Genomic DNA, 23,660 nt, shown 5'->3' with positions numbered 1-23,660 from the left:
CCGTACCTAATAGGTACTCTCATTGGGGAATTTTTTTTGGGGGTCTCTTAAGACCCATGGTCTTATTTAAGACCCCCAACTTTAAACGGGACCCGCACGCTTTTAATATTAAAAAATTGAAATGTAGTGATATAAAGTTATTGATAGTTGATTAATGGGTCCCATTTAAGAACTTTGTGTGAGATCTGGGTTGGAGGGATTGAGTGCTTATTAGGTACTACTATTAAAAAATAATAAAAGAGTGATGTGTACGTGTGGGACCCATTTAAGTACCCAAAAATGGGTGTCTCCATTGTGGATGCTCTTAGCCTTCATTTAGCGTCGGTCAAAAATATTACACATATTATGCATAGAGTCCTTAATTAGAACATTTTTTTTTTTCAATTAGCTTAATTGTTAGAAATCAATCACTTAAAATAAATAGGTGAGATGTTTGAATTTGGTTTCGTGCATATTGCAACACCATCTGAATCATTTCCACGGAACATCATTTTTCTATCTATAATGTAAAATTTAAATTTTTATTTATTTTATTTGTAAATATATTTAATTAACATTTTATATTTCTGCCATGGTATTCTGAATTCTGTATTCGTCTTTTGATTACATTCACACAAAATTTTGATTAAATATATTCTAGTTTCTAGTAGCGACAAGTTTTTTTTTTTATCAATAGCCTAATTATTAGATGAAACTCATTAATCATTTAAACACAATCACTTTGATTAAATTTTATATTTCTTAGTTGCATAGTTTTATTCTAACAATTTAAAAAAAAAAATAGAATCATTCAAAATTTGAAATGAGTGACACAATTTGTCTCTGTGCACTAAAGTGGTTACTAAAGTGTTGGTAAATCGCCTAAGGCCTTTCGTTTATTGTTCTTTATTTTCAAATTTTTTTCGATTTTCTTTAACTATTTGATGAATTGGTGGAAATTTCACTCCTGAAAGTAGTTAATCAATTTTCCTAAATGTCATTAAAATTATGTAAGAAATATTCACAAGTGCGATGTAGAACCATAAATTGATTCTTGTATTTAAATTTTTGAATATGCACTTTGTATATCTTAGGTCTCTTATAATATAGAGCGATCTTGAAACAAAGTGCATAGATTAAGAGCTATTAAATCAGCAAGCAGCCAGACAACTGCTAAGATGGATCTTACATTCAATCTTACATTCAATCTTCATTAAATTCAGATTAACGGCCTATTAATGCGGTTTGTCTACTAATTCCATCTTACATTTTTGCTTCATCTATCAATCTTTCCTTATATTGTGAATTAGTAAGTTTGAGTTAGTTATCAAACAGATTTTAACCAACACACAAAAAAAAAAAAACAATGTATTTCAATTTTATTTTGGTAAGAGACGTTAACATATTATCAAATATATGCACGTGAGCTTAACTCAGTTGGTATAGACAATGCATAATATATGCAAGGTTGGGGTTCAAACTCCAACCAACACTAAAAAAATATGCACCGGCTTGTATTCGCCTTTCTGGACTCAATTGAAATCCTTTCATCCATTCATTTTGGCATGTAATTTGAAATCATATTTTAAATACATGAGTTACGTTTGGTTTGTGTGTCTAATGTTTGATAATTTTTAAAAAGTAGTTAGTTGTACGAGGCTTATTCATCTAATGTTATTATTTTTGTGTTGGATTATAATATATATTCATAATCTAACTTAAAAATAATACTAGAATGTATGAGCTTTGTACAATTATTACATATGTCTAACTTATCAAGTTTAATACATTCACAAATCAACTATATTTCTTCCTTAGATTAAAAGTAAGACATCTAAAATGTAGAGGGAAACCTACTCTAAATATTTTCATGTAGAATTTAAGAACAATACATGAGATGTTTGAACTTATTAAAATTTTAATTTTTCTTTATTAGTAAATATATTTAATTAAAATTTTATATTTCTGCCCTACTATTCGTCTCTTGATTAAATTTGAATTATGCTTTCTTCCCCTCTTATTTTATAATAGACACTATCATCTCTTAAAAGTAAAAACTTAAAATAAATTATACTAACTTCCCCTAAAAGATGTTTGTATTACAACAATACAACTACTCCCCTTAAAAATAATTTATGTGTTTCACTTTAATCCATTTTAAAATTAATTTTTTTTTTATGATATCCATAAATTTTGATCCACCAAGAAAAAAACTCATTTCTTTTTATTTCAATGTCGATGATAACTAAATTTAATTATTTTATAATTAACTTAATCATTTTTTTAAGGAACTTAATGATTGAAAATATTAAATAAATTTTTAAATACCCATGTTTTAGTGGTTTTAGTCATTTTTTAAAAATTAATTTTATTTTGTAATGTTTCGAATTTGATAATAATAAAAATGGATTTGCACCCTTTTTTACCGTCTTTTGCGTGTAAAATTTTCATTACTATACTTTTACATAAAATTAATTTAAAGGGAGAAAAGTGTAGATTTTATTTTTGTTTTGAACAAGCCGAAATAGATTATATTAACATTAAAAAGTGTTCCTCATAGCATAAGATGTACTAAAGAGAACAACAGAGTCCAAAAGAACAACAAGAGGAATGTCCAAACAAGGGAAATGGCTAAGCCACCAAACATGATTACCAAAGATTAAATTAACATATTTTGCCTTCAACCATCAATAGGAAAGCAATATGACTTTATCTAAAAGATGATGAATAGAGACTTCCTTTTGCCTAAATATTCATTCTATTATTCATCTCTTTTCAAATTAACTAAACACGTGAAAACCAAATAACATACATAAAAATCCAAACTACATAAACTGATCTAAAATACTTGAAGGATCAAATGAAGAGAAACCAATTGAATGTCGAACATGCCACCAAATATTGTTGAAGAAATTACAATTCAAAAACAAGTGATTAGCTGATTTTGAAGGACCCGCTCGCAAGAAATGATATAAGTGGGAGTCTTAAAGAAAGAAAGAAAATAGACATGAAGAGATTACATGAAAACTTTAGAAGAACTAGACAACTACCCAAAGATAAGTTTCTGCTTTTCTAATTCTTGATACTATTTAATAATGGTTTCCAAAAACTCAACCTTTGCACATCACCCCAATAGGAAGTGTAGATGTTAACATAAGAGAGGAAAATAATGTGATTCAAGCTTCTTTTAAGGGAGAAAAGTGTAATTTTTTCTAGTATGTTTTGCATAAGAGGGGAGAAGAGTGTATATTTTTACATAAAAGGTGAGTGTAATTTAAGCATTTCTTTAAAGGAGAATGTAATTTACTCTTATATATATTCAAGTAGCCTATTGAAAAATATTTTTTTATCAAGTAGCCTAATGGTTAGATGAAGCACATTACTTAAGTCTAATCTCTTATTAAATTTTATATTTTTTAGATGCATAGTTTTATTCCAACAATTATATTATTTTTTTCAAAAAAAATAGAATCATATTATTCACAAATTGAAATGAGTGACATGATTTGTCAATAAAAAAAAAAATTACGGAACACATTTTCTGCCATTTACAAAATGAACATTCAGTAAAATTCCCTCATAAATTTATGAATAATTTGTGAATAAAATGAAGCAATCGGAGATCGTATTATGAGATTATGATCCTTAATGAGCACGTCTCTCTTGGCCACTAGACTGACAACAAAATAAAAAGATCTCATCTTTATACACAAGAACCACTTTTAAGCATTCAAAATGAATAGCTTCATTGTGATTTCCTAATAACGTTTAATAATTGGTAAACAGGTGAAAGAAAAGCATAAAGGGTTGAATCTAATGAAGCATAAAACGTTGAGAAACACTGCGATTCTTTGTTCCCAAACAAACATAAAATGCTGTCCACTATCCAACAAGCCAATATTTTGATTAGTGATTACTTGAAATAATTTATATCATAATTAGTCACTATCTCCTAAAAGTGTATATATAAGTTTGTATTTTTAAGTGAAAGATCGTAATATTCCCTTGAATTATGCCATTTCAGGGTTTGAATTAAATATTTAAACCAATATAATTTTAATTAATGTTGATAGTATATAGTAAAAGTCATCCCTCAAAATAAAAAATATAGTAAAAGTCAAACTGACAATGATTTTGCTGGAACTTCGCCTGCATGATTGATAATATATGCCATACTATAAGTTTCCTTCCCTCTGAGCTTCGTTGAATTTAAAAGTTGAACTGGAAAACTAACATAACTGTTGTCTTGTGGCATAAATAACTAGTTGACTTTATCTTATTATTTTCACCACAAGCTTAAACCTTGTTTCAATACATTTTTCATTCGAGAAAAGTTATTTGAACAACTCAAAAGTTGTCGGACACCGTATAAAAATAGGGTTGTCATACGATTGTATGTTTTTTTTTTTATTGATTTCTCGTCCTCTTTCCGTCACATCAACAATCGTGTCAAGTGTATTTTTATATAGTTGCTCGTGTCAAACATTTAATTTATCACTCCATACCGAGAAAGGAATTACAAATTGTACATGTACATGTCACGACTCTAAACTGCAATTTTGGTAGCAGTTGCAGTTTGTTACAAACTTGATATTGCGGAAACATGAATTAAGTAAATATTAATATAACAGCTGACTAATAACATTTGTCATTCAACAAAAATACCTATTGCAAATGCTGTTGCAGACCACAATTTAGAACACTACTGTGAGAAGTACAATTTTATTTGTTAGGGTCTAATTCTCTCTTTGTATATTGACTTCTACACTTTTGTCTTGACCTCTTCCCTTTGACAAAGTAATCATAGCTAATAATTGAAATTGCAATTCCGGCAGAATTTACATGAGGTCACGTGTGTGAATAGTTGCATATGTAGAGTATATTTTATACTATAATATATCATGTGACATTAATATAAAGCCATATATCCCCTTTAATATAAGAAAAGAACATGTTGTGGAAAACCTTTTTATGCCCTTAAACCCTTCTACGGTAAACGTCTCAAATCTAGGGGCAAAAGTAGTCTAATAATTTACATTTCTAACTAAATGACATCACAAAACGCAAATTACATCATGTAACTGAAACAATTAGATTGGTTTGCTTTATTTGCACATGATTCTAACTTACCCACTCCATTGGAACTAAACTGAACTCAATACTTTTTGGTGGCAGATTTTCAAGTACACTTTTGGTTCAAATATCAAGTTTACAGCTTCCAATCAAATCAACATAGACTATGAGATAACTTAAAAATATAACCATACTTCAATATTTTCTACCAAGCATTCTCATTCGATCCCTCTCTCATACTTCTGCCTGGTAAAATACTCTTCTCAATCTCAAATTTACTATTCACTTTTCCAGTTTCCATTCAACACAGTCATTCGATTTTGATTTTTCTACATCAGTTTTACAACGAAAACATTATTTCATATTTTCAATGGTTTCATGTTCATCGTTTATATGTTTGTTTTCAGTTTTGTTTAAACCTTTCAATGGTTTCATGTTCATATTTTTAATATGCTTTCATGTTCTTCCTTTTATATGTTTGTTTTCAGTTTTGTTCCAACCTTTCAATGTGTTCATGTTCATCTTTTACATGTTTGTTTTCAGTTTTGTTTAAACATTTCACAAAATGCTTCAACAATATCTGCGCTTTCAACTTACATTCATCCTAATAATTATGTTATATTTTTTTACTTAGATCTGAAAAATGGAAAGACCAGTTGAGTTTATCAGTGATGTCACGGACAAGAAAGATTTCTGGAAATTAGCTGTTAGAGTTAAGGACAAATGGACCGTTGTTAAGGATGGGAGGGAACATCTTGAGATTGTCATTGTTGATGCTAAGGTCACCTTCTATACTTTATATATTGTTACCAGTTTTAACTTAACAAAATTTATTTCCTTACAATGATTTGGTTGTCTCCTTATTAGGGTAATGATATACAAGCGATTATACCTACTGGGTATAAAGCTGTTTATGACAAAATCTTAGTCGAAAACACTACATGCACTCTGAGTAACTTTCAAGTTGTTAGCAATAATTTAGTGTTCAAGGCTTCAGAACATAAGTTTTTGTTAAAATGGACCGGTGGAACTAATGCTGAACACATAAATGCTCATGATATCCCTAAACCTCAGATCAAATTCAAGCCTTTTGCAGAAATCATTTCTCTCAAATGGAAACCTGATGTCTTAGTCAGTGAGTTCATTTCTACTTATGTTTTACTTACATTAAGGATTTACTTGGATTCGTTTGTTTTTTATCATCATGTCATGTTTTTTTTTGCAAGATGTTATTGGACTTGTCCAGGAGATGAGATATTGCCAGCTGAATGAAGGTACTGGGAAAAAACTACAGATCAACTTTACTATGAAAGACCTAAGGTGTGTATGTTACACAATTGCCTAAAACCCTTATTGTGGTTAATATTTAGAAACAACATTAATGTTATATATTGTTATATATTTGCAATGTAGTGACATCCCTCTGAACTGCACTTTATGGGAAGATTATGCTGCAAAATTTATTAATTTTAACAGTGAAAGGAAGGAAGGTGGACCGGTCATTGTGATGATGGAGTATGCCAAAATCAAGGAAGAAGGTTTGACCTCTACTTCTGTTATATCTATCTACTAACATTCACTTATGTTTGAATCAAACAATTATGTTCCAATGTCAAACAGGACGCTTTCCACTAAGTGTTTCAAACACTTATGGTTACACTAAGTTATACATCAATGACAACATTCCTGAGATCAATCTGTTCAAAGCAAGGTTGGTTGTTGTTATTTTTGTCTTTTTGTTAGTTACATTGAATATACAATTTTTCCACTAACTATAATAAGTGGTTATTAGTTTACCTCAAGCTGACCAGGCTCAGTCCCAAAGCCAAATCATGTGTACCCAATCATATGGAAGTTCACAACTTTCTTCTGAGGCAGATCTACTCTCAAATTCTATGATTCTCCCACTATCTAACATCATCCAGCTGGACCAGGTTTCACCTTTAAAAACTACATCCACTACTTCCATTTTATACTTTCTGTTTCCTAACATTACCCCTACTTTGACAAATTTTCAGATCAGTTATTGCGTCACTGTTGCAAAAATTGTGAAAGTTAATTCTACTAAGCATGGTTGGTACTTTTTTGCATGTCACAAGTGTCCTAAGATTGCTAGAGGCGACAAACCTCCTTATACTTGTGAAGATGGCCACAACACTGAGACTGAAATTGTCAGGTATATATCTTCAATTTTGTCTACATTATTATCAATAATTATGTTAGAATTTCTGAAATACATCCTCTTTGATTCCATGGTATAGGTACAAACTGGAAGCTGATGTTTCTTATGAAGATCATAAGTCTACCTTTGTTATTTGGGACCGTGAAGTTACACAATTGTTGGGAATTTCTGCTGCTCAGCTACGGACTAATTTGATTCAGGTTATTCAACAGTTTTCTTTAATGTATAAATTGTTGGTTTACATTTTGACCCACTTCTCAACAAATTATGTTCAAATATTTAAGACTACCTTTCATGGCTTTTCCCACACAGGCTGGGATAACTAATCGTTTGGAGTATCCTATGCTTATGGACTCCCTTGCTGGGAAAAACATTGTGGCTAAGGTTAAATGGCAACCTAAATGGAAGACATGCTCAGTTGTTACTTTGAAGGATGGAGAAGGTTTTGTTGATCAGATTAAGAACAAATTCCCTGAACATCAGGTTAATTAACTACTCTAATAGTTATTGTATTCATATTGTCAATATCAATATCTAACTACTATACACTATGTAATATATACAATCAACATGCACCACAGAATAACAATGTTGGACCAGCTGATATGAGTCAGGACATGCAAGTTGAGAGTGATGATGTTACTATCTCAGCTGTAAGTTATAACTAACCTTTATGTTACCAACTAAAGCAGATATAGTGTATATTGTTTATGTATGATCATGAATCAATACTCAAACCTTTATGTGTTTAAACATATGTTCAGCATGCTGCATCTGCAACATCTGAATTTGATCCTGATATGACACTTAGTCAGATGCAAACCCCTGTCAGCAAGATGAAGAATGTTGAAGTAAGCAAGAACTGCGACTCACTCAGCCAACTTACACCTGCTTCCACCACACCTCTTCCTGCTACTACCCATGCTTTGAGTGGTTCAAGTGATCGCACAATCCAGCCTATCAACCTTGATGATATCATTCCTGCAAAAAACTCTTCTTCTAAAAGGGTTAAGCTTATCAAACAGGAGAAAAAATAAACACTGTTGTTGTTATGTATTTTGTATTTTGCATGGTAAACAACACCATATAGGGTGATATCAAACTGTTTCCAAATGCTCTATGCATCCTATTCAGATATAACCTGTTGGTAATACATACCATGTTTTGTAACTAATTAATACTTTGTTCACTTTTGGTTTAGAACTACCAAAAAGTGAAATCAGACATCTGTACCTATTTTCAACTTATGTTTATGTCTATCAAACTGCTATTATAAGTGAACCACTATAAGGTCACTCATTTTGGGATATTATTTGTTGGTGTTTGTAAGTTTATGCTCCATCTTTTGGCAAATTCATATCTACATAATGTCAGCTTAAATATTTACGTTAAAGATATCATAGTTGTAGATAAACATTTTTTCATACACTTTCTAAAGATATTTACATTGGTATGATCTATGTAAGGGTGAATATAAACATACAAACTGTGTTTTATAAGAAAAAATGCTTAATGGTACTAACCACAAACTTACAAAGTTCATTGTTTTAACTTTAGTTCAAATCATCAATTACAAAACTAAACAGATTTATGAAAAAGCTACTTATACAATATATTCACTTTACCATTGCCAATGTTATTGTTCAAAGAGGATGTACAATAAGTCATGTTTTAGTTCAAACTATACTGCCCTATCAACTTAATCAGTATAAGCCACATCATAATGACATGTTACAAACATTGGATGGTAACTATTCAGTTGAAGAAGATATAATTCCTTACTTACTATCATTACAAACAGCAACCATACCTTCGACAAGACAGATTCAAAACAATCACATTACTCTTTTCTGCCATGCATTTAATGCGTGAACAGTAAATAACAACAACACCAGCCATTAAGGCTGAAATAGACTATTACTTGAGACATCTCACTGCAATAACCTCAATATATTGGAATACTGTATTTTTTTTATTATAACCTCTATAATATATAGACTGTGATTTTCACTGTACAGCTCACATAAATTGAGGCAAACAATTATACTATTGGACCAAGTACGACACTGTTTGATTAATAATATTTTAACATAACAACTAATAATATACCTTATTATACTATTACACTGTTGTCTGGGGAACAAATATTAATGCCTGCTAATGAAACAAACTCATACAAAGTTTATCTGTTGAACCTCAAGATCATGATATCATAAACTTCAATAGCAGGAAGCAGTTTTAATGGATACTTAGATTATATAACATCTTCTGTCCAAAACACGTTAAACGAAGGTATGTATCATTTTATCCAGTTTAGTGTTCAGCATTTAAAACTGACCATTGCATATGAACTCAACATTTTTTAATAATCTGTTGTACATCAGTTTTTTGTTAACATCATTATTTATTATCCTTTACTCTTAGACAACTATTCATGTGAATGTTACCATTTTGTAATTGTTACCACTAAACTGGACAATGTTAACTGCTATAAATGCTATGTAGTTTTAAGTTTCAGACATCATTACTAAGAAATCAAGACTTTGTGTGATAACTATATTCATAACAGTTGTTGTTGAATACAATCTTTCACAGATGAAGGAAAAAAAAGTTATGGACGATGACCCTAACACTGCAGCAGATAAGAAAAGAAGGTTGTTGACAAATAATAAGAAGAATGTTGCATCTAAGAGAGCTAGACCAGCAACCCCCCTTTCTGATATTACTTCATCAGTAAATAACCTAACTCAAACTTCACAGTCTAAAACACCAGGGCATGCCAACACACATACTCCACCTTCTCAGTTAAAGTCATTTAACCAGAAATCAGAAGCAAATTTACCTGTTTTAAGTGAGTCAGGTAATTGGTGTGAAAACAGTCAACCATCACCCAACTGTACTCCTATTCATCTACTACCAAAGAATATCAATGTTGAGCCTTTACGAGTTCCAAATCTGCTTGGTGTTGAAAAGAAAAAGGGACAAACATCAGCTAAAAAGGCAAGATCAAAGTCAACATCAACAGAGTTTGCTATTAACATGCCTAAGATTCAACTCACTTCTCAGTATCATTCTGCCAAGAATACCCAACTGCCAACTTACAATCATTCTATCATGAACTACACTCACACACTTAAGAGGAAGGTAACTGGATTTACTCCTCTTGAGAACATACAGAATCTACCTCCTCATTATCCATTATCTAAGGAGATAAGAGGAGCACATAAGTCAGGCAACTTACCTGAAAACATTCAACCTCCAACATTATGTGCTGCATTTGATAAACTACAATATAAGCACAATTCTCAAACTGTGTCAGATGCTTATTATTGTAGCAGCCAGGAAAAATATCTACACACATCTGCTGTGAAGCCAACATTATCTGAGTTTCCTATCAACATGCCTAACATTCAATGCAATTCTCAGTACCATGTTACCAATCATACCCAATTCTCAAATTTATATTCAAACATATTGGATTCAACTCAAACAGTTAGGAGAAATGTACCTGGATTAAATTTGATGAACAAATTTGATGAAACAATTCAACCTGTCAACATTTCAACTATATCACCTCAAGTTGGAAAAAAGCGCAATGATGTCTGTACTGAGAATTCAATCAACAAGAAATGGAGTCAAAAGGAGGTACTTGACTCAATTGCAGACCCAGTTCAAAGTAAGAAAACAAAGTTTAGTGGTTTATCTCATTCTACTGAAACAAACACCACAAAAATCCCACCTGGTAAAACATCAAGGATTAGTACCAGTAAAAAGACAAGGGGGCAACCTTCAGATGTTAAGAATACATCACCAAAGCTTCAGCAAAAGGGCAAATCCAGTTCATGTTCTCATGTTCCTCGAAAGTGCACAGTTGAATGCAGTGTCAAACAAAACAATCCAAGATCCAAGAAGCAATTAAATCCAAAATCAAACATACCATCAATGTCACAACCAGTTGAGAAGATTCTAACCAATTTGTTAGCGAGTCTAGATGCCACACATCCAAGTGTCAGTAGCAGTTCTCAGGATATCCACAGAAATCCCACTCAATCACCAAATGCAACTCCACAACCTCCCTTAACAGATCACCAATGTAGTGGGTCAGGACCTCAAGTTCAGCTTAAACGCAAACAAATTGCAACAGATTCTGAATACTTTGAAACAATGTCAAAAACACTACAACAAACAACTCAAGAGAATGACAACATCAATGAAGATTCTACAGATTCAGATTCTGAAGGAACTGATCATATTGAAACTGATTCTGATTCTGAAAGTGATATTGATATTCAATATGAAGATGAGACTGACTTGCAGGGTAAGTCCAAATTCAGTTTTAATGTGAATGCTATAATATTATTGTATCATTGAACAATATCATTACTTATATTTTATCTTTTATGAAATAGACACAGTTTATGGTGATATTGGAGATCCTAATTGGGAATGTCAACATTGCGGAGCTTTAATGTGGTATCAAGAAAGGAAAGAAAAGTCAAGGAATAGTTGCAAACCAAAGTTCCAAATATGCTGCAATGGTGGAAATGTACAGCTCCCACTTCTAGAACAACCTCCAGAACTGCTTCAGACTCTCTTATTTCAAAACCATGGATCAGAGAGCAAAAATTATCAGGCTAATGCAAGAACATACAATGCTATGTTCTCATTTACATCTCCAGGTATGAAGTTTGATGATAAAACACAAAAAGGAAGAGGTCCACCTACCTTGCGAATGCATGGCCAGACATGCCACAGAATTGGAAGTATACTACCATTAGAGGGAGAACGTCCGAAATTTGCTCAGCTATATATCTATGACACAGAAAATGAGATAGCCAACAGGATAGGAAGTTTCAGGTATTCATAACTCATTAACATTACTTCAACATTGTTATTTTTTCATTTATCATCAGTTGGGGCGTTAATTACCTATTTAACTAATCATATGTATTATTGGATTATCAGTAACAATAAGGACCTCGATCAAAACATTGTGAAACAGTTGAAGTCCATGTTAGATGCTAATAATGTCCATGCAAAAGCTTTAAGGATGGCAAGAGATGTTCTCAAACAAGGTCCTGTTCAAGATGTAAGATTGAAACTTATCTCAGACAGAAAAACAGATGGCAGGGTCTACAATAAACCAACTGTTAGTGAAGTTGCTGCACTCATTGTAGGAGACATTGACTCAGCATCTCAAAGAGATATCATTCTGCAAGGACAAAGTGGGGATTTGCAGCGAATAGATGAATTTCATGCCAGTTATCTAGGTTTCCAATACCCTTTGCTATTCCCTTATGGAGAAGATGGGTATCGTCCAGGAATTCTGCTACGATATAAAAATGATACTGTTGTTACAGCAAAGAATAGACTGACAATCAAAAAATGGTTCTCATTTCGAATACAAACTAGGAAATACGAGGCAATGACGTTGCTACTTTCAAGGAAGCTACTCCAACAATTCTTGGTCGATGGATATGCAATGATGGAGGCAGAGAGGCTCAATTGGTTAAGGAAAAATCAATCTAAGTTAAGAGTTGGTAAATATAGGCAACTAACTGATAACCAAGGTCATAAGGTTATACAAGGGAAAAGAGTCATTTTGCCTTCGACCTTTGTGGGAAGTAAAAGATACATGGATCAACTTTATTTTGATGGTATGGCAATATCAAGTGTTGTTGGTTTCCCAGACATTTTCATTACATTTACATGTAATCCAAAGTGGCCTGAGATAACTAGAGAACTAGCGAAATACAACTTGAAACCTCAAGATCGCCCTGATATCATCTCTAGGGTTTTCAAAATCAAGTTTGATGAGTTGATAAAAGACCTAACAAAAAAACACATTTTAGGCAAAGTGTTGGCATGTAAGTTATTTAAATTTCAAATGTATACAATGTCTGGCATTTATATACGACTTCATATATAAGTTCTTCTAATGATCTTTTTTTTTTTATCCGCAGATATGTACACCATTGAATTTCAGAAAAGAGGCTTACCACACGCTCACATTCTCATTTTTTTACACCCATCTAGCAAGTATCCAAAACCTGAAGATATAGACAAAATCATATCTGCAGAGATCCCTGATCCAAATAAGAATGTTGAGTTGTATAACTTAGTCAAAAGTCACATGATTCATGGTCCTTGTGGTCATGCCAGATTGTCCTCACCCTGCATGACAAAAAATAACAAGTGCTCAAAATTCTTCCCCAAAAAATTCATTGAACAAACAATTGTAGATCAAGATGGATATCCAGTTTACAAGAGAAGTTCAAATACTCATACTATTGTCAAAAATGGTATTGCCTTAGACAATAGACATGTTGTTCCATACAACACAAAACTGTTGTTGAAGTACCAAGCTCATATCAATATGGAATGGTGCAACCAAAGTTCATCAATTAAATACTTATTCAAGTATATTCACAAAGGTTATGATCGAATCGGAGCAAAAGTTGTCCCTTCTCAACAACATTCACGTTCATTTCAACAACCTGTTGATGAAATCAAACAGTATCTGGATTGTCGATATATATCTCCAAGTGAAGCATGTTGGAGAATATTATCATTTTCAATTCATGGTAGAAAACCAGCTGTTGAGCGTATGTTTTTCCATTTAGTTGGAGAGAAGACAATATACTTTACTGACCACTCTCGGATGGAAAATGTTCTTGAAAGAGCAAGTGTAACAGAATCAATGTTCACAGCTTGGATGCAAGCTAATCAAGTTTATGAGGCAGCAAGAGAGCTCACTTATGGCCAGTTTGTAACAAAATTTGTTTATAACAAAAAAAATCGAAGTTGGACACCAAGGAAGAGGGGATTCACTATTGGTAGACTAATATGGGTACCACCAACAACTGGCGAGTTGTTCCACTTGAGATTGATGTTGACTGTTGTAAAAGGGCCAAGAACATATGAAGAAATACGCAAAGTTGGTGATGTGCAATATCTTACCTTTAGGGAAGCCTGTTTTGCCATGGGATTCCTAAAGGATGACAAGGAATATATTGGAGCCATTAGAGAAGCTTTTCAATGGGGTTCAGGATATTTTCTACGAAGGTTATTTGTCATTATGCTGTTATCAGGAGCAATGAGTAGACCAAGACATGTTTGGCAGAACACTGTACATTGGTTGTCAGATGGAATTTTACGTGATCAGCGAAACTTAGCTCAAAACCAAGGTATGTAATATACTTATTAGCTGGTTACTATTAATCCATACATTCATTTCAACAACATATTTACACATGATCTTTTGTGTCTCAGAATTGCAACTCACTGATGAACAACTTCATAATTTAACATTAATTGAAATTGAGAAGTTGTTGCAATCAAGTAGGAGAAGTTTGACAGAGTTTTCATCTTTACCTTATCCAAAAGGATACATTCTTGAGCAACTAGGGAATAGGCTGATATATGATGAGCGGAATTATGATACTGCCACCCTTAAAGCAGAATTTGAAGAACTGTTTGCATCACTAACAGGTATTAGTATATTTTTCCAACAATTTTACGTAATCAACCAACTTATACCTTTTCGTTTTACTTATTAATCCTATTAGTTACATTATCTAACAGATGAACAAAGAAAGATTTATGATAAAATCATGATGGCAGTTACAAATCAGAAAGGTGGGGTTTTTTTCTTGCATGGTTTTGGTGGAACTGGGAAAACTTTTATGTGGCGTACATTGGCAAGTGCATTACGGTCAAAACATGAAATTGTATTGACTGTAGCCACAAGTGGCATTGCATCTTTACTCTTACCTGGAGGACGCACTGCACATTCTAAGTTTAAAATGCCTGTCCCAACATTAGATAACTCTACTTGCAATATTGACCATAATAGTGATATGGCAAACCTTATTAGACAAACAAAGTTAATCATATGGGATGAAGCACCAATGGCACATAGATATACTTTTGAGTGCTTGGACAGAACACTTAAGGACATAATGAGTACAGAGACTGTCAAGTGCGATAAAATTTTTGGTGGGAAAGTTATAGTTTTTGGTGAAGATTTTAGACAGATTTTGCCAGTTATTCCCAGAGGTGATCGGTCCGATATTGTGAAATTAACACAAAATATGAGATTGAAGCATGGTCCGATATTGTGATCGGTCCGATATTGTGAAATTAACCCATAAATGCTTCATATATTTGGGATCACATTGAAGTCCTAACATTAACACAAAATATGAGATTGAAGCATGGTTCAAATTCTGAAGAGAATGAAGAAATAGCAAAATTCTCAAACTGGCTGTTAAGTGTTGGGGAGGGAAAGATTAGTGAACCAAATGATGGTTATGCTGAAATACCAATCCCTGCTGAAATGTTGATCACTGAATATTCTGATCCTATTCTTGCAATCATCAACAGTACTTACCCTAATTTTTTGGAAAATTACAAATCATATGAGTACTTGAAGAGCAGAGCAATATTAGCATCAACAATTGAGGTGGTTGAACAAATCAATGAATACGTACTTGGTCTAATGCCTGGTAAAATACTCTTTACATCTACTAAAACTGTCAATTATGTGTTATTTTTTGGGGACGGTCAACCAATAACAATGTGTTTGTAACTGCAGGAGAAGAAAAAGAATATCTAAGTGCCAACTCCATTGATAGATCAGAGATTAATGACAACAGCATTGTTGATGTACTGACACCGGAATTCCTATGTACACTACGTACTTCAGGTCTCCCCAATCATAGGATTAAATTGAAAGTTGGCTGTCCAATTATGCTTTTGAGAAATATAGACCAGTCTGAAGGGCTTTGTAATGGAACCAGGTTGATTGTAACAAAAATGGCTAACCATGTTTTGGAAGCAAAGATCATGGGAGGCAAACATCATGGAAATATAACATACATTCCACGTATGGATATGTCACCTTCTCAGTCTCCATGGCCATTCAAATTAACTAGAAGACAATTTCCAATTGTGGTTTCTTATTCAATGACCATCAACAAATCACAAGGTCAATCACTAGATTGGGTTGGACTATATTTGCCAGAAGATGTTTTTAGTCATGGACAAATCTATGTTGCAATATCAAGAGTTACAAGCAAAAAGGGTATCAAGATATTGATCCATGATGAAAACAAAGTTGCCAAAATCACCACAACAAATGTTGTCTACAAAGAAGTTTTTCAGAATGTCTAACAAGTAAGTAATATAAAAATTATGAACAGCATGACTTACCAATATTCAGATATATGTGGAGTTGTTTTCCCTCAAAGCTAATATATCATTCCATGAACTGCAGGATTCAACCTTTTTTGCAGAGCTGATCTACCAAATTTTCAACTTCCACCTATCAAAATAGTGGAACCAAGCTAAAATACAGCTCTTTACTTCATTTAATCTGTTTATTATCTTTAATGAACTTCATCCTTTTTAATATTAACATTAGTCTTTTATAATTCTTATCCAAGGTCTTAATATTCAATTCCAATACCTGTTATGACTTAATTCTTTTTAGATCATAAATACGAATTGAAACAAACTTTAAAATCGTATGAACAAAATGAGATCTACAAAGCTTCAACAAAATTATGCAGAAATCATAAGTTGATCTGGCTTTGCTATTTTTCAGTTTTGCAGTTAAATTTCTGCCAAATATTGAACCAACTATCAGCTCTTAACTTAGCAAGCTGTTAATTGACATGCATCCTACTTATCAGTCAAAATACAATGCAAATAGTTAAATAAAATAAATAATCGATTTTATAACAAGTGAAGATCAGACTTGTGAAAAAAGACAAGTCTGTTGTAGAACATTATGCATGTAAATAATACCTTTCAAATTCCATGATCTGCAGCTTTCTTCTTCTTCTTCATCCTGCTCTTTTGAACTCAGAACCTCTTTGTATGAAAGCTTTTTTCTTCTTACCACAATTAGCTACAGTACTGGATGCATGTGTTTGTAGGGTCACGCAAAAAATAATGTGATGTACATTAATGTATTGAGTTGAATAAAGTTACTTGGTAGATCAAATCAATAAATGAATCTAACTTTATGCATATGCCAAAACTTGAAGAATACGACACATGCTGCAGTACTGAATAGATTCCTGAGTGCTCCCAGTCTAATGAGACACTAATAATTGATTTATGATATAACACACTTGAACTTAATAAAGAATATTTTTTTTTTGAAAGAAACTTAATAAAGAATATAAAATATGGCTTAATTAAACTTATAACAACTTTGGATATATACTTACTAAATATATGCTCTGTTCTCCATATATTACCACTAAATATACTTATAGTTGTAATTTATTTTAGGCCAAATACCTCCCTGAGTCCTTTAAGTTTCACGTTTGTAACAGATATGTCCTTTAAGTTTCAAAGGTTATAGATAGGTCCTTTAAGTTTCTAAGGTTTCAGATAGGTCCTTAACGGAGGTTGATAGAAAGGACCTATCTGAAACAAACTCGAAACTTAAAGGACCTATTTATTACAAACGTGAAACTTAAAGGACCCAGGGAGGTATTTGGCCTTTATTTTAATATGAAATCTATGAAATTCAAAAAGTTACACATGCAAAATGACGGACATCAATTCCAAATAAGTGGAGAATCTTAACGCTACTGCACACATAAATTAACACGGAAAATACTTGGGTGACATTGTGGTTGATGACATTGGTAATATTGGCCAACCACAATGTCAAAAGAAACAAAAAAAAAATATTGAAAGAGAAAAAAGAAAGACACTTGTGATATTGTAGTTGGTCAATGTCACAATGTCACCAACCATAATGTCACCTTAACACTATATTAAAGAAAAGATTCCTGCAACATTTTTTGAAAGAAGACATTCTCAAAAACCACAACAACAAAGTAGCTAATTTTTTTTTTTTGCTGCACTTGACTATTTAAACACAAAAACCGGGTCAAATATAATTGTACTATTGGGCTGCACCAGTACTACAAGGCCCATTACAATGTTCTTATTCTCACCCCTATTTTTTACACCAACAACTCTATCATAAATTTTATTTTAACTATTGTCTCAAATATCATATTTTTTTATACAATATAACGTATCAATCAAATATATACATACACATTATATCAAATATTTTAAAATACAATACAATGATTATACAGGAATATCATATCTTTTTTAAAAATGTATAAATCATTATTATCTAAACAATAATTTTCAAAATTAATAATTACAAAATACCATATATTCAAGTTTTTACTGTATAAATCATCCACCCCGACGGGTACCCGTGCGTTAGCACGGGTTTTTTTACTAGTTAACATAAATGGTTGTTCATTCCTTTGGCCTTAGAAGTTTAGAACTTAGAAGTGTACTGTAGTAGCTAAAAATTTGTACTAAAATTGACTCAACAGTGTCAACCAGCTTCTATGATTCTAAATTGTGGTCCGTAACTGCAATTCCAGACGTAATTTAGAGGTTTTAGAGGTCTTTCCGCTGTATTGACTGCAATATCAATGTTTGTAGCATAACTGTAACCGCGACCACAACTGCGACTTAGAACTATTGTCTACCTTTTGAGTTGAGGTGGGAAAAGGATACATAGATTGAGATGGAAGGGAGAGGATTTTATAGCTTATACAAGAATTCAAGTGAGGAACTTTTCTTGAAAACATTGATGGATAACCCTATTGGAGTACCAATACCAACCATGGACATGCCGAGTTTCAAGGCTGTTTCTCAAAGCTTTAGAACAGACAGTGAGGAACTCTTCAAAAAGTGGTTAACAAATGAAGAGGCAAGTCTCTTTGTTGTAACATTGTATATTGGATTATGCTTTTGTGTCAAGTATGAGATCAAAACTTAAATTTTTATGATAACAGTTTGTTTGGCACATAGTTTCTTGTGAAATTTCTAAAAGAATTTACTTGATTTGGTTTCAGGGATACAATTCATCAAGCAAAGGGCTTCATAGTAGACTATCACAGAGGTGAGTATGTTAATGAAAACATAATCTATTTGAATTAATTAAGCTCTTATAGCATAAATGCTTATCAAATAAGTGCAAAATAAAATGAAGTCAAATTGTTTTATATAAGCTGTTTTCATACGCTATCCTAGAGAGTTTATGGAAATAAGCTGAAAACAACTTATGGCCATTGCCAAAGCTATTTTTCAGAAGTTTTCCTAAATATTCTTGCAAATGCTTATGCTAGTAGATAAGCTCAAATAAGAAATTGAAACAGGCCTACGAAGGTTGGTGCTAAAACTAATTGATCCTTTGCCATTCAATGGTTCTAGATGGGTAATTGGTTCAAGAGTGGATAAATTCTTTACCTGTAAAATTTAGTATCTATCACTTAACTGTTATTTATATTTTATAGTGATTTCATTAACTTATATTAGAAATACTTCATATAGTGTCCATTAATCTATTTCTTTCGATTTTGTTGGACCGCAGAATGTCATCTGAACTATCTAATTTGTCCAATATGCAAAATATGTCTGTAATATCCGAGGGAAGAATTATGCAAGACGATCCTAAGGCGAATGATTATTCAAACGATTTCAATCAATTTCCTTTAGGGTAATTGTAGTAGGGTTCACAGAACCTGCTATACCATATCTTTGTTGTGATTTCACTTATAACTAATAACTAGTTCAATGCTTATAATTTGGTTTATTGTCAATTTTTTTCCAGAGAACCTGTTGATGAAGTTCAACAATCTAGTAACTTGTTTCTTGCCAAGGTTTGCTTACATCAAACTCTTTGCTGAATCTGAAGCATTGGTTCAATAAGACTTCCATGTTGATTTGATTTCGTTATTGATGCAGGCTTGGTTTCTAAGCGATCAACGAATGACAAGAAGTCGATCCTCTGAATTGAGGTATATACAAATTCATTACACTGTCAATCAATCACAATTGTTGGATCATTTAAAATTACACTGTGATTGGTAGAGTATAAAATGTTTTACACTGACGGTGCATCAAAGCTAATCTCTTATTTATTTGCTTTACTTGTTAAGTTAAAAGTTAAAAACTATTCAAAAGAAATTTTCAACAACTTATTTGGTACTCTTTATTTGCAGGCAAAGGTATTCTCAAATCCACAATGCTCAAGTAGCACAAGGAATAGAATCTGTTCACATGTTGGCCACTCAGAATGGCGATAACAATCAACAAGAAGTTTCAAATTTAAATGGTTTTAACAACCTTAATCAAAAGGGTGCATTCACATCTCCATCAAATTCGTCTTCGTCAATGTTCAACACACATCAATTGAATGATAACACAGATAAAATCTCTTCGTATGTAAATATGCTAAAAGATACATTAGAACATAAGCGACTTAGCAGCCAAATAGCGAAACAAGGCGTGGAAGATAACTCAAATAAACTTTTTAGTCCTCAAGAAGATTATTTCCTCCAAACTAGTTTTGGTGAAGGGAATGAAAATTGGAATCATCAAAATCCAATATATGTCGAAGGAGACTCTACTATTCAAGTTAAGGATCATGAAGTCATGCAAACACTTGAAGAATCCATAAACCTAATTGACTTGGATGGTTTAGCATATCAAACAAATCCAATATATTTGAGCTCAGCTTCTCCAAGTGAATCTTCTATTGCTGCAACATTAGTCTCTACTGGTTTCGATGGATGCGACGGTCCATGCATATCAAGCCAAACTCTTTGTGAAAGCTCATGGAATAAAGTTGGAGGAAGTACAATTTTGGAAAATAGAGTCAGAGGTATAATATGGTTTGATTTAGTTTTAAAACAATTTGCATTTGCTATTATGAGACAAAAATTTTGTTTTTGTGGAACTACAGGTTTCGGAGAACAAAAAATTGATTATCTGAAAGATGATAGAGAGGTATAAAATAATCTTAAACAAATATTTAACTAGTTTCTCTGAAATTATGGTTTGAGATTTGAACAAGATATTTTGGCTATGTATAATTTTTGTTTAAATTGTGTAGAAGAGAAGTCTAGAAAGATATGCATCTGTAACATCAGCTATTTCAGGTAGCAAGAGAAACTGTTGTTCTTTATAACATAAAAAAGAACTTTGATTCTTCTAATTCCATCACTAACCAGTGAATTAATTATGCAGAGGAGAAGGAGAATGCCACAAAAAAACGTAGGGTGGAACGCGCACGAAAGTATGTAATAATAATAATAATAGAAAAATTATACTCACCTCTGCTAATGAAAATTTAAAGCCTAATATTTGTACAACCTTATTGTAATGCAGAATGGCTGAGGCAAAGGAAAGGAATTTGATACCATCCATTCCCCCTGATATGCAAGCTATCTTGAAGCGATGCGAAGACCTTGAGAAGGAAGTTCGATCATTAAAGCTTAATTTATCCTTCATGAACAGGAAGGATTCTGAACAAACAAAGCAGATAGAGGACCTTCATAAGCAAAATGAGGATTTGATTGATGAAAAGGAACGCCTTCTGGAAGAGATTGAAACAATAGTATCAAAACATGGAAAACTCTAATGTTGTGTTTCTTATTATTTCCTTTCAACTAAGTGAACAATATATTGACATAAAATGATGCATATAGAGTTTTAAGAAATTGATGCTATTGCATGTTGCATTGATGTGTAAATTGCCCTAAATTTGTAGATTTACTGTCAGTAATTCGACCATAATTTCCTCTACATGCATTGATTTGAAATGAAACTTGAACAATTAGATACTAGACGAAATTTAACACGAAACAAACTATGAAATGTCTCGATTTAGTTATGTTATGACTGAGAAAATTGAATTGTAAATTTTAGTTACTGATTTAAATTTTGCAACGATGTTTTTGTAGCATCTTTGTTATATCTCTATGCACAGAGCTCAGATTGAACTGATTTATGTTTCATTAGAAACTACAATTAATTACAGTCAAAATAGGCAACGATTTCTGAAAAAATTATTCAGAATTGATAGAATAAATTGAGTTTCAAGTTGGAGATTTTCGGTTGCACGTATTATCCTAAAGTAATTGTAATATATGTCTGTTTTGTAAGAAAGATTAAAACTAAGCCTATAAGTTAATGACGAGTAAATGAATTTATGGACGTTTGTTTACTTATCAAGTAACCAGAACCTTAAGATTTATGACAAGATGAAGAATGCATGGGCGTTTGTACACTTCTTAGATTGTTAGTAATTTTCAAATGGCTTAAGTTACATTGATTAAAAACTTATGAAACTGAAAATTCAAATTGAACCAAACCAAAAAAGTATCTGATTTTTTTTTTTTTGACATAAACAAAACCATATTCATTCATTCAAATCGATATAGTACATCAGATACAAACATCGCTAAAAACGCAAAGGGTAAATCTGCGAACAAACTCACAGCACCCAAATTAATAGCATACAACGGCAAAATGCCTACAAATAACATGATAAAACCTAAGTCACCGAAATACCCATGCTTCCGAATCTGCAACGTTGACACCCAAATCATTGGGTGAATTTGTAATTGACTGATGTAGATCTTTCAATAGGAATTAAACGAACACCGCAACAAGACGCGAAATCAAACGTCGCACAAGACGACGAACAACACAACGCCGCACTTAGACGACGAAATCACAAAAAACACAAAAGGAAAAACTTGATATATGTGAAAACCACTTATTTAGATCCAAAGAAAAGGGGAAAAACAGATGTAGAGGGGTGATTCTAGGTCAAAAAATGACCTAAAACCACCCCTCCTCGATGAACGAAGGAGAAAGAAAGTTTAGAGAGAAGTTGGAGTTTCTCTCACTTATGAAAATAGTATCCGATCTTGTTAGGTTCGGTTTTGAAACCAAACTGAACCAACCTAAACCAATCTAGTTTGGTTCGGTTCTTAGTTGATGATTTTGAGATCCAAAAAACCGATGCTAACACCACTCTCCATTTTATTAATATTATCCCTCCTCATACACACCACTTATGATTAAGTTCAAATTAAAACACAACATAAACACTCCTTAATTCATTCACTTTCTCCCATCATCAACTCATCTCATCACTTAAACTCTATTTCATTTCTACAAAAGAAGAACACTAGCCGTCAACCACACTTTACTCATTGTTTCTCGCCACCGTTGAGATCGTTCATCTCTTGGCTAATTTTTGCATGTTAGTTATATACAAAGTTGTTTGAAAAACAGAGAACATGAAAGCAAAGTTCCATGAAATGTTTGAGTATGTTCTTATGCATGAAATACAAAATTGTAAAAATATGATTTGTTTTTTAAAATGTTTTTTCAAACAAATCGATCCGATCAAAACCGAATCAAACTGGTTAGTTTGGTTCGGTTTTTTTTAGAAACAATAAAAGCTGAACCAAACGGAACCGATGAAGATCACATTGGTTCAGACATCTTTTTCATCAAAAATCGATCCAAACCGAACTGTTACACCCCTAATTTGACACCCTTTAAAGTTAGTACA

General features: G+C 32.4%; 3 protein-coding genes, 1 long non-coding RNA gene and 1 pseudogene across 12 annotated transcripts; 4 read left to right on the top strand and 1 right to left on the bottom strand.

Moving 5' to 3' along the window:
• Positions 1-1,053: 1,053 nt before the first annotated feature.
• LOC146900442 (small nucleolar RNA snoR143) lies at positions 1,054-1,250 on the top strand (annotated as a pseudogene).
• A 3,736-nt stretch (positions 1,251-4,986) lies between these two features.
• Positions 4,987-8,573, top strand: LOC146900441 (uncharacterized). Of its 2 annotated transcripts, XM_085733889.1 has the most exons (11): positions 4,987-5,301; positions 5,687-5,833; positions 5,920-6,372; positions 6,466-6,590; positions 6,673-6,763; positions 6,845-6,986; positions 7,071-7,228; positions 7,314-7,434; positions 7,547-7,717; positions 7,816-7,887; positions 7,999-8,573. In XM_085733889.1, the coding sequence occupies exons 3-11, from the start codon at positions 6,257-6,259 to the stop codon at positions 8,269-8,271; spliced, it is 1,269 nt and encodes a 422-aa protein (XP_085590015.1). In that variant the 5' UTR covers positions 4,987-5,301; positions 5,687-5,833; positions 5,920-6,256; the 3' UTR covers positions 8,272-8,573. The 2 variants fall into 2 exon arrangements, with proteins under 2 accessions (XP_085590015.1, XP_085590017.1); XM_085733891.1 differs by lacking the exons at positions 4,987-5,301; positions 5,687-5,833 and having other exon boundaries at positions 5,848-6,372.
• Positions 7,714-18,518, bottom strand: LOC146900439 (uncharacterized). 8 transcript variants are annotated; one of them, XR_015022036.1, is made up of 8 exons: positions 17,045-18,518; positions 16,448-16,559; positions 11,960-12,046; positions 11,749-11,827; positions 10,974-11,310; positions 10,743-10,841; positions 10,077-10,637; positions 7,714-8,215 (listed from the first exon to the last, which is right to left on the bottom strand). It is a non-coding gene; the product is annotated as an uncharacterized LOC146900439 (long non-coding RNA). The 8 variants fall into 8 exon arrangements; XR_015022031.1 differs by having other exon boundaries at positions 10,077-10,189; positions 10,294-11,310; XR_015022032.1 differs by having other exon boundaries at positions 10,077-10,189; positions 10,476-11,310.
• LOC146900440 (uncharacterized) lies at positions 12,060-16,408 on the top strand. The gene is made up of 6 exons (XM_085733892.1): positions 12,060-13,101; positions 13,198-14,421; positions 14,507-14,731; positions 14,819-15,319; positions 15,382-15,741; positions 15,831-16,408. Exons 1-6 carry the CDS (start codon positions 12,180-12,182, stop codon positions 16,406-16,408), a joined length of 3,810 nt encoding a protein of 1,269 aa, XP_085590018.1. The 5' UTR covers positions 12,060-12,179.
• Positions 18,519-18,538: 20 nt separating the features above from the next.
• LOC146900438 (protein CYCLOPS-like) lies at positions 18,539-21,877 on the top strand. Its single transcript, XM_085733888.1, has 10 exons — positions 18,539-18,998; positions 19,144-19,190; positions 19,662-19,787; positions 19,902-19,950; positions 20,036-20,088; positions 20,293-20,954; positions 21,036-21,079; positions 21,186-21,231; positions 21,320-21,368; positions 21,461-21,877. Exons 1-10 carry the CDS (start codon positions 18,813-18,815, stop codon positions 21,711-21,713), a joined length of 1,515 nt encoding a protein of 504 aa, XP_085590014.1. The 5' UTR covers positions 18,539-18,812; the 3' UTR covers positions 21,714-21,877.
• The last annotated feature ends 1,783 nt before the right edge of the window (positions 21,878-23,660 follow it).

Source organism: Medicago sativa, chromosome 8 (genome assembly GCF_051527215.1).
Source record: "Medicago sativa cultivar Bolivia chromosome 8, Bolivia_mono, whole genome shotgun sequence".
In the NCBI taxonomy this organism is placed as follows: domain Eukaryota; kingdom Viridiplantae; phylum Streptophyta; class Magnoliopsida; order Fabales; family Fabaceae; genus Medicago; species Medicago sativa.
Note: the sequence above shows the minus strand (reverse complement) of the source record. Positions and strands in the feature narration are given on the sequence as shown.

Coding starts and splice junctions, on each gene's coding strand:
- LOC146900441 (XM_085733889.1), top strand. CDS start 6,257: ATGTCATGTTTTTTTTTGCAAGATGTTATTGGACTTGTCCAGGAGATG. Junction 6,373..6,465: donor TTTACTATGAAAGACCTAAG/GTGTGTATGTTA, acceptor TTTGCAATGTAG/TGACATCCCTCTGAACTGCA. Junction 7,229..7,313: donor ACTGAGACTGAAATTGTCAG/GTATATATCTTC, acceptor TCCATGGTATAG/GTACAAACTGGAAGCTGATG.
- LOC146900440 (XM_085733892.1), top strand. CDS start 12,180: ATGTATTATTGGATTATCAGTAACAATAAGGACCTCGATCAAAACATT. Junction 14,422..14,506: donor AAACTTAGCTCAAAACCAAG/GTATGTAATATA, acceptor TTTGTGTCTCAG/AATTGCAACTCACTGATGAA. Junction 15,742..15,830: donor CGTACTTGGTCTAATGCCTG/GTAAAATACTCT, acceptor TTGTAACTGCAG/GAGAAGAAAAAGAATATCTA.
- LOC146900438 (XM_085733888.1), top strand. CDS start 18,813: ATGGAAGGGAGAGGATTTTATAGCTTATACAAGAATTCAAGTGAGGAA. Junction 20,955..21,035: donor TTTGGAAAATAGAGTCAGAG/GTATAATATGGT, acceptor GTGGAACTACAG/GTTTCGGAGAACAAAAAATT. Junction 21,369..21,460: donor AGGGTGGAACGCGCACGAAA/GTATGTAATAAT, acceptor ATTGTAATGCAG/AATGGCTGAGGCAAAGGAAA.